This window comes from Cnephaeus nilssonii, assembly GCF_951640355.1.
Source record: "Cnephaeus nilssonii genome assembly, chromosome: 21".
In the NCBI taxonomy this organism is placed as follows: domain Eukaryota; kingdom Metazoa; phylum Chordata; class Mammalia; order Chiroptera; family Vespertilionidae; genus Cnephaeus; species Cnephaeus nilssonii.
The window spans coordinates 42,999,566-43,012,096 of NC_137092.1; the positions used below are offsets into that span (position 1 = coordinate 42,999,566).

Genomic DNA, 12,531 nt, shown 5'->3' on the forward strand with positions numbered 1-12,531 from the left:
AACTGCCCTCTCCTGCAGGGTTGATCACCTCCAACTGCCCTCCCCTGCAGGCCTGGTCCCTCTCAACTGCCCTCCCTTGCAGGCCTGGTCCCTCTCAACTGCCCTCCCTTGCAGGCCTGGTCCTTCTCAACTGCCCTCCCTTGCAGGCCGGGTGCCTCCCAACTGCCCTCTCCTGCTGGCCATCTGTGGTGGCCATCTTGTGTCCACATGGGGGCAGGATCTTTGACCACATGGGGGCAGCTATATTGTGTGTTGCAGTGATGATCAATCTGCATATTACTCTTTTATTAGATAGAATAGAGGCCTGGTACAGGGGTGGGGGCCAGCTGGTTTGCCCTGAAGGACATCCCGGGTCAGGTGGGGATTCCCTTGGGGCATGGGGCCTGTGGTGGTTTGCAGGCCGGCCACGTCCCCTGGCAACCCAAGGGGAGGCCCTGGTATCTGGAATTTATTTTCCTTCTACAATTGAAACTTTGTAGCCTGGAGCGGAGCCAAGCCCGGGGCTCCCTCCGAGGCCGGCAGCCATTTGTGTTGGGGTTATAATTGAAACTTTGTTGCCTTAAGCGGGTGAGCCCGGCCAGGGTGTGTGGAAAGCTTTGCTTCCCCTGTTGCCGGCGGCAACCCTGGCCTGCTCTCTCAAGCTCCATTCTGCCACCATTTGTTTGAATTTGTTTACCTTCTATAATTGAAACTTTGTAGCTTGAGTGGAGGCTTAGGCCTGGCAAGGGCAGGCGGAAAGCTTGGCTTCCTCTGTTACCTAGGAAACCTTGCTCTCTGTGGCTGTAGCCATCTTGGTTTGGGTTAATTTGCATGCTCGCTCTGATTGGATGGCGGGCGTGGCTTGTGGGTGTGTCGGAGGTATGGTCAATTTGCATATTTGTCTATTATTAGATAGGATTTTTCACTGTTATTGACTCATCTGAAACTTCACTCACTTTATTGTGTCCAGGTAATGGTTATATTTAGGGTAAAAATGCCTAAGCATTTCAGCATTTTGTCTTCATGTCATGGAAACAAAGTCTGAACTGACTTCCGACCACTGCCTCTGACCACTGCCAACAACAGCAATAGCTCAGCTGGAAAATTTTATTGAAACATAAAATGTGAGTAAATCATTTTTGCCCAAGTTTATATCCATTAAAACATGGGCATGAAAATGGGCTGGTGAGTAATGAACAGATCTGCAGATGGTGTTAAGAGTCAGGCCCATGGTAACATGGACTAACCTCAATGTCAAGACGACGCTTTTAAAATATGGTAAGAAAGCCTGATGGTGTGGCTCAGTGGTTGAGTGCTGACCCATGAACCAGGAGGTCACGGTTCCATTCCTGGCCAGGGCACATGCCCAGATTGCGGGCTGAGTCCCCAGTAGGAGGCATGCAGGAGGCAGCCAATTGATGATTCTTTCTCATCACTGATGCTTCTATCTTTACCTCCCTCTCCCTTCCTCTATGAAATCAATAAATATATATATATTTTTTAATTGTCATCTTTAATTTTAAAAAATTGTAAGAAATAACTGAGGCGGCCCCAGCACACTGCAACAGCCACGCGGCACCTGAGGGGAGGCCAGGTGGAGCCCGGGCCCGGTAGGAGGGGGGAAGAATTACGGGAAGATGCTCCCGGGACAAGGGGCACAGCTGAGCTTGTCACTTTGAGTGGCCGTGTCTCCCGCCAGGACCGGCCACCAGGAGGATCCGTGTGCCCACGTCTTGGCTCCTCAAGGCCAGGCCTGGCCCGGAGCCTGGCTGGGGCTCCAGCTGGTGGGACAGGAACCCCGACAGGAGGTGGCGGCTGGGGCTCTGGCTGAGCTGGGTGGGCCACCATCCTGGAGAACAGCCAGGTGATTTTCACCTGTGAACCTTTTCCATGAGCACGCACAGCTTGCAGAGAACGCGGGACGGAAGGAAGACGGAGAGTTCTCTTCACCACAGACGACACCATCCCCCGCGCCGGGAGCCCCGTGCACGGAGCCAGAGGGGCTCGGCCGGCAGCTCTGCTAGTCGGTGCTCAGGACGGTGGCCCGCAGGCGCCTCTCCAGCTCCAGGAGGCGCCAGTAAAACTTCTCAGCGGTGTCGTCGTCGAGGTCCATCTGGAAGGGAACCGGAAACGGGGTGACGGGAACCACGCGAACACCTCTGGGAACGGGAGGACTGGAGGCGGGCCAGCAGGAAACGGCCGCAGCCTCCCCGGAGAGCGGGAGGCCTACCTTCTCCGTCGTCACGTAGTTGCTCCCGAAGCCGGTGGTGGCGCTCAGGTACTTGGTCAGAGGGTTGAGGGACTCGGGCTTCTGGTGGAAGAGCCACACCTGGAAAGGAAGAGGGGGCGCTGGCTCTGTTGGCCGAGGGCGCAGCCGGTGGGGACTGGGACCAGAAGTCCTCTTGACCAGCTCGGTGTCACAGCTGCACGCCCCGCTGCTGGGACAGAGGGAGATGGGCAGCCTGCTTGGCGGCATCCTTAGGAAAAGCACCTGCAGCAAAAGCCGCTTCTCTTAATCCCCAAATTCAAGTTCACGGCCTGGAGACGGCTCCTCAGTGTAGGCGCCCCACTCGCCAGGGTAACTCAGTGACGGACCAGCACATGGCACACCACTCGGAAGCCCCGCCCCTTCCCACGGCGGCGGCCTTCTCGGCCTTCTCTCGGTCCCTCTCTGGAAGCAAAGTCTACCAGCATCTCCTATGTTTACCCAAGACCACGTGTCTGCTGGGAGCGGGGCTCTGCTCGCCCTGGCAGGAAGCAGGACCACACTCCGCAGCATCGCAGACACTGTAACCAGGGTAAGCGGGTCGTGTCATTCTCTGTCCAAGTAGCCAGCATTCCATAATCAGTCTCCCATGGACGGATGTACCGGTGTTTGCTGTCAACCGCACTGTGATGAGTGACAGACAGTCCAGCGTTACCTGGGAGTCTGCGCACACAGGGAAGATAAACACCGAAGCCGGAATGGCTGGGTTTGCGCATTTCACGTGTTCGCTGGTCCTGCCGGAGCCCATCTACCCCCAGCAAGCCAGAGCCAGCATCTCCAACGCCCTCGTCTCCGCCACTCGGAGCTGGAAGGAGGTTTCTCGGGGACTTTGGTCTGCGTTTCTCAGGGTAAGACTGAGCTCGCTTCCTACGATTAGCATGGTTTAAAGTTCTGCCGGTGGCCTTTGCCCCTTGTCCTGAAGGAGCGCTGGGAGTGAGGGACGGACACACAGGAGTGACTAAGTGGGGGACTTCACCCAGACGGCACGAACAGAGGGCGCGGGAGGTCACCTGGCGACCCTGACCCAGCGGTAGAGGACCTCGGGGACGTCCTGTGTGTCTGACGGAAACGATGACCATGAGCCATTAGCAGCGTCGGCCCGAGCGCCGTAAGTAAGTCAACGCACTGGTTTCCCAACAGTAACAGCTCGACTTCGACGTGAATGGAGGAAGGAGCATCTCCGTCCCAGGAAGTGGCCTGGGCTTTGCTGCCTCTCCGCTGACCCACAGGAGCACCTGCCCCGGGAAGCCCCCTGACTGCCGGCCACCACCGCCCCGGGGACCATCACGTACCAGGGCTTCGGCTCCATTGTACGGCGTCAAGGTGAAAGCGTTTGCAAAGAAGCGGAACTGACGGAGAGAAAACAGGTGTCATCCGAGGCGGTTTAGCCACGGTCCCAAAGCAGCATTCATCACACATTTAAAAGGACAGCCTGCACCTCTGATCCCTGTGCATTGACTAAGTGCCAAAAATAAAAAAATCTAAAAAAGAAACGTCACTTAATCCCACCCCTCCAGGCCAGCCCTCGGAGCTCGGGGGCGTATTCCTCCTGCCTCTCCGCCCTGGCGACGGAGGGCGTTTTCTGAGCTCCACATGGAAGGACCGTTCCTAAACGGAGCATTTTCTAGTGGCTGAAGGCACTCCTGCGAGAAACTCTCAAAACACAAACCAGAAGAGCCGACCTGTGGCTCTGCGGCCGTGAGCGCCCACGCCGCCTCCTGGGAGCTGTGTGCACAGGCATTGACCACACCGCGCACGAGGAAGCCAGGAACTACATGCAGCCAGGTCCCCACAAGACGGCCCTAGGACTCCCGGGCCCACGGAGCACGCTCCGGGGGCGCTCCCTCCCAGAGAAGGGGCGGCCGTGTGGGGTCAGCCGGTGGGAAGCAGAGGCTACTGGCCATGCCTTCAGTCCTCCAGGGACGTGAGATTCTGCCACCTCCCGATTCAATTTCTGAAATCACTTCCCAACCCTCAAACACACCCTTTAGTCCCAAGTCGAACAGCTGACATCAACAGAGAAAGGAAGTGGTGGGCGGGGCGCACTCACCAGCCATATGATTGGCATCATCAGCATCCACATGAAGCGGGGCAGGATTCCGTAGGTCAGGTTGGTCAGCATGGTCCCCGGGCACACCACACTGGAGAACAGGCCCTGGGGGTGCAGGGACACAGGCAGGGCTGAGCTCGGGGTGCTGACTCAGCCCAGGACATGCCGGCCAATCAAGGACACGCACCCCCCGCCAGGACAGGCAGGAAAGGCTTCTGCTCTGAGTGGTCCTGGACGCTGGGGAGACCCTGGCAGTGGAAGCTTGGGGCTGGGGATCCCGGTGGGAGGTACACAGGGTGAGGAAAAGGAGACGGTCTCTACCCTCAGCAACGCCCAGACAAAGAGCAGCCAGGCCTGAAGCTGGAGAAAGTGGGCCCGGCACCTGAGTCCCCACGTTGTTGGGTCAGGGACAGGTCAGCTTATCAACCCCAAAAATCACTGGAGACGGAAGGACACCCAGGGCAGTCTCTGCCTCTGGGATAGACAGGAACTGCCCTGTGTGTCTGCCTCCCAGCAGGTGCACCGATCCAGACTCCAGCTGCGGGGGGCGGGGGAGGGGTGGTCCTGGGGGCAGAGCACAGAGAGCTGTGCGGCCCACAGAGACCTCCTCCCACTGCAGGCCTCCGGGCCTCCACCAGGACTCCCATTTTAGAAAGCTGTCTGTTGGGCCCAGTAACACAGCTCATGGACCAGAAGGGGGCGCTGTGCAGTCTGTCCCTGCAGAACTGGGACTTGCTTTACTAGTGAATCCGTTTAATTTTTACTACATTTGACCTTCTTTGATATTGACCATTTCAACTCATATTTTTATTACTTTTCATCTTATTCTTTAAACGGAACGCTGCAAGTTCCAGTGTAACAGACGGCCGCGGGGCAGAATGCTCCTGCGAAGTTTCTGTTTTGTTCGGGCGGTGAGGCTCCGGGATGCCCACTGATCACCAGCCCCCAGGGGCCCTGCGTTTGCCAGGGACCTGGACTCGCCAGCCTTACAGACCAACAGCTCCTCCCCAGAAAGTCAGTTTCCCCCGAGACAGCACGGGAATCTGCTCTGGGAACCAGTCAGGGACTCGTCAGCCCTAAGCGAAGACGCCTGTGAACTAGACCTTGATGCTGAGCAACAGCAGAAACACGCAGGGAGGGGCTCCGCCACGCCCGCCGCCCACGGGAACCACGCGAGGCCCGGTGCTTCTGGACGGCCGGGGAGGTCACCGCGGACGGCAGCTCGGCGGGAGCCTGTGGGCCCAGCACACGCATCACTCTAGCTCTGGAGGGAGCAGATCTTTCCTGGCTGCTTCTCTGAGCAAAAGCCAAGGCCACGAGGCTGAGCCGCAGCGCAGACCGGGCGGCGGCAGCCTCAGCTACGTCTCCCTTCTTTTTATCCTCATCCAAGGATATGTTTACTGATTTTAGAGAGAGGGAGGGACAGGGAGAGGGAGAGGGGAGAGAGAGAGAAACATCGATGTGAGAGAGGAACATTGACCAGTTGCCTCCTACATGCACCCTGACTGGGGATGGAACCCACATCCTAAGTACGTGCCCTGACTGGGAATTGAACCAGGACAGGACGAAGCACCAACCGACTGAGCCACACTGGCCAGAGCTGTAGAAAGAAATCTAACCCTTACTGTGGGGGTGGGGAACGTCTGGCCCTGGGCCGTAGGAGGCCCTCGAGACCACTGGGTCTGGCCCTGCCAAGGCAACTACAGGCAGGACTCGAAATTCAGTCGCTCCAGGAGCGTTTTTCACAGCAACGTCCCCTCACGTGAGCGAGCGACAGGAAGTGAGTGATGTCGTACACACCGGGCGGCCCGGCAGAAGAGGTGTCCTGCCCCGGCCTTACTTGCTTGACAACCAGACCTCACTAGCCCACAGCTGTCTGTGCACAGACAACCCGCCACGCTGACCTGCCCCCCACGGGGGTCTGGGGACAAGCAGTTGTGACAAGCTGTCATCTCGAGGAGCCAGAGGCTCTCCATTGGACCAGCACACCGGGCTCCAACCGTAACACAGTGACAACAACAACAGCCCACACACGCACGAGCACACACATGCAGGCCGTGTGCACACACCAGCACACCCCTGTGCACACCCACAGGCACGCTCTGAGCGCCAAGCTCTGCTGACTGCTCCAGACCCACCTCGCGCCCTCCCAGGAGGCAGGAACCATCACTGCCCCTACAGGCAGGCGAGGAGCTGAGGCCCGGGAGGTGAAACCTGTGCCCGAGTCACAGCCCGGGGCTGCCGGCTCGCAGCTGCTGCTGGTGCGCAGCCGCACCACCAAGAGGCAGGACGGGCCTCCGCCCGGGACAGAGCGGGTCCACACCCTCCCAGGAGGCTGGCTGCTGTGGCTAATGCACCACCACAGCTGCTCCCCTGCCCTGGCCAGTGCTGCCCGGTGGTTAGTGTCGGCCTCTGCACCAAAGGGTCGCAGGTTTGATCCTCAGCCCTGGTTGGGGTGCATGTAGGAGGCAACTGATCGGATGCTTCTCTCTCACATTGATGTTTCTCTCTCACATTGATGTTTCTCTCTCACATTAATGTTTCTCTGTCTCTAAAAAGTAAAAGAAATCACTTCCCCCGCCCCCCTCTCTCTAAAACATAAAAATAAATAAAAGCCAGTGGAAAAAACCTCCACTGGTGAGGATTAACACCACCAACAAAAGCGGCTCCCCTCCGGCACAGGCTCCCGGTCCTCTTCCGCCCAGGCCGGGCCCGGTGCCCTCCGCAGGGAAGACTGTTGTGAATAGTAGTGGAATTACACTGCTCCGCAGCCTCACACTCCAACCACAGAAGAGGCCACCAGGAAAACGCCATGGGAACCACAGGAGATGCTACCGTTTGAGACATTCAAGGACGCAGCACGCCCAGACCCCCGAGGCTGCAGGAACCAGCGTGACTGACAAGGGTGCCCTCCAAAGAAACAGCCTCTGCCCGGGGGTGCTGACAGCAGAGCGCGGGGCTCACCAAGGGCCACCTCGCCGACGGGACACCAATGCGAACACGGGGCGGCGGATGGCTTGGGGGAATCTAGGCCACAGAGTCGGACGGCCCGGGGCTCACCCTGAGCTGCACCCCCACTAGTTCCTCACTTCACCTCTCCGTGTCCTCACGGGAAGGGGGACGCTGAGACCTGCTCCCCGGGGCGGGAAAGGGGGAAATGCACAGGTAGAGAGAGCACCTAAAGCATGCGAGGGCTCCCAGCGCAGGTGCCGCAGCGCGGCTCAGCCAGGAATCACGGCTGAAGAAGTACAGGACGGCGCACGCACCCCTACACCCCAGGAATCAGGACCTCGTTATTTCTGCCCTAAAACGTTCCTACACACCCACCATCGATCCCATTCAGGTCTCATCCTTCCTCAGGGCAATCCTGCTAAGGAAACAACGCTGCACCTTCTCAACGGCCACGGAGAACAGCGAGCGCTGCCCCAGGATCGGCGTGCTCAGGCCCACGCCCCACCCCGCACCCTGAGCCCGGCCTCACCCGCTGGTTGAAGTTCCTGTTCAAGGCCACGCTCAGGAGGTCCAGCGCGTACTTGGAGGAGCTGTAGGGCTCCTGGCCTCTGCTGTGCTGGAAGTCCTCCAGGCTGAAGTTGGCCTTCCGGGCGCTGCGGGACGACGTCCAGATGAGCTGGGACGGGCTACCACCGCGACCGAGGAGGGGGTCCAGCTCCCGAACCTGAGTGCGGAAAAAGGAACAAAAAGCAAGTCAAGATCTACAGGGAGGAGGGTAACAATCCAGAAACCGCTATAATGTCTGCTGCAACGGGGCAGGTTTGTCCCTGGGAGGTGAGCAGGGGAGGGGCCCGAATGCCCTGCGTGGTGCTGGATGAGAGTGAAGACAACAGCATGGACTCGTGTCCGCAGTCATCAAGATGCGATGGCTACATGTGGAAATATGTACAGCTACGTGCACACACGTGGGTTGGCACCACATGCGCATCCCCTTGCTGCCAGCAGAGGGCCCAGAAGCACGTGCTGCCTCAACAAGCACCAGGTTTGGGGTCTAACACCCCCTGAAGGAAAGGAACCAGCTCTCCTTAGAGGAACGGTCTGTTCTGGGCCTCGGGCAGGGAAACACCGTGACCTTGAAGCTTCTTACAGTGTCAGCAAGGACGTGCTTAAACAGAAGCAAAGCCATCGTGATGAGGGCACATCCAAGACGGACCCAACAGAAACACTTGAGCAGAAACTAACGTCGAGTTTACAGCTCGGGGCAGCAAGCACACACGGTGCCCACGTGGGTATCTGTCGTCACCAATACTTTACTAAGCAAAGATGCCAAAGGAAGAGGAAAGGGCTACAAAAAGATAAAAGGGATATCAGATAATGACCTTGGTGAACTTATTTTTAAAATGACCAGGTAGGAATTCAACCCATCCTGACTTTATATTTTCATTTTTGATTGAAAACTAGTATCATATAAAAAATAGTACAAAAGTATATAGAATGAAACATGAACCTCCCACTTATTCCCGAGGCCCTGGCAGTCAGTGTTCCCAATTTGTATAATTCCAGAAATATTGTATATGTGCACGCACTTTGGAAAGGTGTAGCTTTACGCTGTTTCCCGTAAGAATCAAATCCTAGAGGCTATCCCACATCAATGCACAATAGTCTTCATTTCTTTTCACGGTTTCATAATATTCAGTGTTTGTATGTATCTCAATTTGTTATAAAATACTAGAGGCCCAGTGCATGATTGAATCATGCACGTGTAGGGTCCCCTACACGCTTTCGCTTTTTGCGGTGGAGCTGGGTGCCTGTCCGCTGGTGCCGGAGCAGACAGGCACCCAGCTCCGCCACTTTTGATGGTCCGTGGCCGCTGAGGGGGGCTGCCACGGACACCTGGCTACCCTGCCGTTGAGAGGCGCAGCTGGGTGTCCACGGCAGGCCCCCTCAGCGGCTGCAGATCTGGCCGTGGAGTGCCTCTCAACAGCAGGGTAGCCCCCCTCAGTGGCAGCGGATCCGTGCCTCTCAACGGCCCAATAGGCCACCCCGAGTCCTGCCCCCCAGCCTCCCGCCACCCAATCGTGGGCGTAGCGGAGTGATGGTAATTTACATGTTACTCTATTATTAGATAGGATAGGCTAGTCCTCAAGGAGGGGGAAAACAGGCTCAACATGCAGAAAAGTGACCATGAGCCTGGCGTCAGAGAAGCAGGTTGCACAGGCAAAGCGAGCGGAAGAGGACCTGCACGGAGCACGGGTGAGCCACTGGACACAGCTGGCGTGACCGTCAGATGCTAACGTCACCCGAGAGATCAGCCGGAGGCCAGAGCGTGGAGCAAGCTGGACACGGCACCTGAGCCGGAACTGCAGCGCAGTGCGGGGGCTCGAGGAGCGGGCGACAAAAGATCAGCTAGGAAGCACGTTCAGTAACGGCTTGCCTGCTCGCCTCCTCTCTGAGGCCAGCCCGCTCTCAAGACCACTGAGCATTCTCTCTGACGGCCTCTGTGTGTCCCTTTCTACTTCCCTCTGCTCTCCAGAGCTGAAGGCAAAAGGAAAAATAATCTCTCAAGAGGCTGCTGCAGGGACCAATGTTTCCAGAGGAGAGCGATGGTCCTATTCAAATACTCAAAGGTCCGATGCCAGCCCACGCTACTGAGCTCCACAAAGCGAGCGATGTGCCAGCCTTCAGGACCCAGTGCTGAGTGAGGCCTGAGGGCACTTTACCAGGACAAAGTGGCCAAAGACATTGGTGGCAAAGACCTCCTGGAGCCCGTGGGCAGTGACCCTGTCGTCCTGGGTCAGCAGTCCCTCCGCGGTGGAGAACACCTGGATCACCTTTCTGAAACAGCAGAGAAACGCATGACTTTCAAACGCTCCTGCAACCGGAGCCACTGAAGAGACCTCCCCAAGCCCTCCCTGCCCCAAACTCCAGGTCCTGGTTCTGTAACATGGGAATGAAAATACCTGTTTCTCAGACTGGGGGGCTGTGTTAAATACAATGCAAGATGCCTCCTTTCCCCACAAGTGCTCACATGCCACAGCATCCGAGCCTCTAAAACCTGCGAAAACCCTCGTCACCTCTTTCTAAACCAGAGTACAGGGGACAACGGCGATGCGGTGCTGAGGAGGGTCCCTGCACACCTCTTGGGCGAAAAGCCCAACACAGCCAGGCGGCTGGTGCTCTCACTGGTCACTCTGAGAGCATCGAACACCCTACGACAGCGTCTGCCGCAAGATCAGCATATTAGGTCAAGGCCTGTGTGTGTGTGTGTGTGTGTGTGTGTGTTTAATGGAAGAGAGTAAAACAAGTCTAGCAAGAACCTCTATGAATAAGCACGTGAGGTCACAGGTAAGATTGCTTTCTTCCTGCAGGTTGGGGTCAAACATTTTTGAGAGCCACGGCACTGTCCTGAGAATCTCCAGGGAGACAGCGAGTTCTGTGCGCTTCCCCGGCCTGCTGGCCAGAGCCCTGGCCCAAGGTGCCTCCTGGGGCTGGAGTGCCGCAGCTGACCCTCCTTCCTCTGAAGGGCTCATCACAGACATCTCGGACCCACAACACGGAATCATGGCACACGGCCTTCCCAGAGATGAATGCTTGTCTTCCTTCTTCTCAACACCCCTTCTGCCACCCGACTTAACACGCCCGGGCAAACCTTCCTGGCAATCGGCTACCTGGAAATGCATTACCTGGAAAAGAGACTGGAGAGCAGTGCTCGGAGGTTTAGGTGTGGGCTGGGCATGATCCCAGCATTCAGGTACACATAGTCTAACCTCTGAAACCTGCCAACAAACACCAGGACAAGAGGGTCAGCCACGTGAGCGTTCTTTTTCTGATGTCGGCTTCAAACAGGATTTGGGAGCGACAATGGGCTGTGAAGTCAGACCTCCTTAGCTTCGTCCCCCAATTAGGCCCTGCAGCTACCCTGTCTATCAAACACCCCTCCTTTGGTCTGAGGAAGTTTGGGGCTTTATTTTATTTTCTTAGATTCACATCCTCCCTAGTTCACAAGTAAAATTTATATAATAATAACATTCACCGAATCTGATCTGTCCGGACACAGTCATGCTCCCGAATTTGCATCATGACAACCATCGTTCCGTAGTCTGGGCAATCCCACACTCCTCTGAGCGCTGCTCTGAGAATTAAATAAGGACAGCAATGCTGCACCCCACGCTGTGGGCGGCTGACAGCTCACTGATTACCTTGGGGCTCCCTTCTCTCCCCTGCCTCACTGCCTTAAGTTTGGGCCAACTCACTAAATATCGAACTGGATAGGAAGTTACTAATCTGCGGTAACTACATGTCATCCCTGAAGAGCCCAGGACTCTGGGCACCTTGCTCTCATCTGTCTGCGTCTCCTTAGGTCAGTGCCTGCTGACCTATTTCGTACCCAGCGAGCAAAGAGGCAGGAAATGCTCTCAGGTGTCACAGGAGCTCACTGCGGAAGGCACCACGGCTGCCGCACGCCAGGGCGCACTCCTGGGTTACTCCTCATGAAATAAGCATGATCGCAGGGGAACGAGGGGCAGAACTTCCGTGTGACACCGCAGCCCTTTCTCCCGAAGTCAGCTGCTGGGTGCACAACACAGTGAGAAAGCCCGCCTCGAGAGGCTCACCTGCGCCTGAGCTCCCTGGCGGCCCGCAGCACCGAGCGCAGGTCGGAGACGTCCACCTGCACGGTGCTCACCTGGGCGGAGGGCCGGGCGGCCAGCAGCGCGGCGCGCACGGCCTCGGCCCGGCCCCGGTTCCTGCACGCCAAGCACAGGTGCAGCCCGTCGTCCTCCTCCAGGAGCCGCTGGCACAGCGCTCGGCCGACGCCACTGGGTTCAGACACAGAAACGGAATTAACCACACGGTGCCCAGCCCGCCTGTCTCCCCGGGTCAGAGCCAGGCGGACAGGAAAGAAGGGGGGCGCAGGCACGCTGCGGGCCGGGCGCACGGGCCTCACCTGCTCGCCCCGGTGACCAGGACCACCTTCCTCATCTCCGCGCACGCACGCCCAACAGCCCAGCAGGACCCGCGCCGCGCCGCCTTGAGCCTGCTGGCCTCGCCTCCCACGCCCGCCGCCCAATCAGGACCCGGTGACACAGGCACGCCACGCCCAATCCACGTCCTCCAATCAGACCCCGGGCCCGGCGATGCCCCGCCTCTCTAGCGTCACAGACTTCGCTCGGGGCCCTCCAATCGCAGCCCGCCGGGTGCCCTCTGCTCCGGGACCGGGGTGGGGTGAGATAGGCCGAGGGGCGGGGCCAAGGGGCGCCAAACCCCCAGCCAATCCGTGCTCTCC

General features: G+C 57.9%; 1 protein-coding gene across 1 annotated transcript; it reads right to left on the reverse strand.

The window, feature by feature from the left end:
- Positions 1–1,152: 1,152 nt before the first annotated feature.
- HSD17B7 (hydroxysteroid 17-beta dehydrogenase 7) lies at positions 1,153–12,303 on the reverse strand. Its single transcript, XM_079762211.1, has 9 exons — positions 12,193–12,303; positions 11,861–12,064; positions 10,931–11,023; positions 9,968–10,082; positions 7,777–7,971; positions 4,296–4,400; positions 3,538–3,594; positions 2,210–2,308; positions 1,153–2,092 (listed from the first exon to the last, which is right to left on the reverse strand). Exons 1-9 carry the CDS (start codon positions 12,225–12,227, stop codon positions 2,000–2,002), a joined length of 996 nt encoding a protein of 331 aa, XP_079618337.1. The 5' UTR covers positions 12,228–12,303; the 3' UTR covers positions 1,153–1,999.
- Positions 12,304–12,531: the final 228 nt, after the last annotated feature.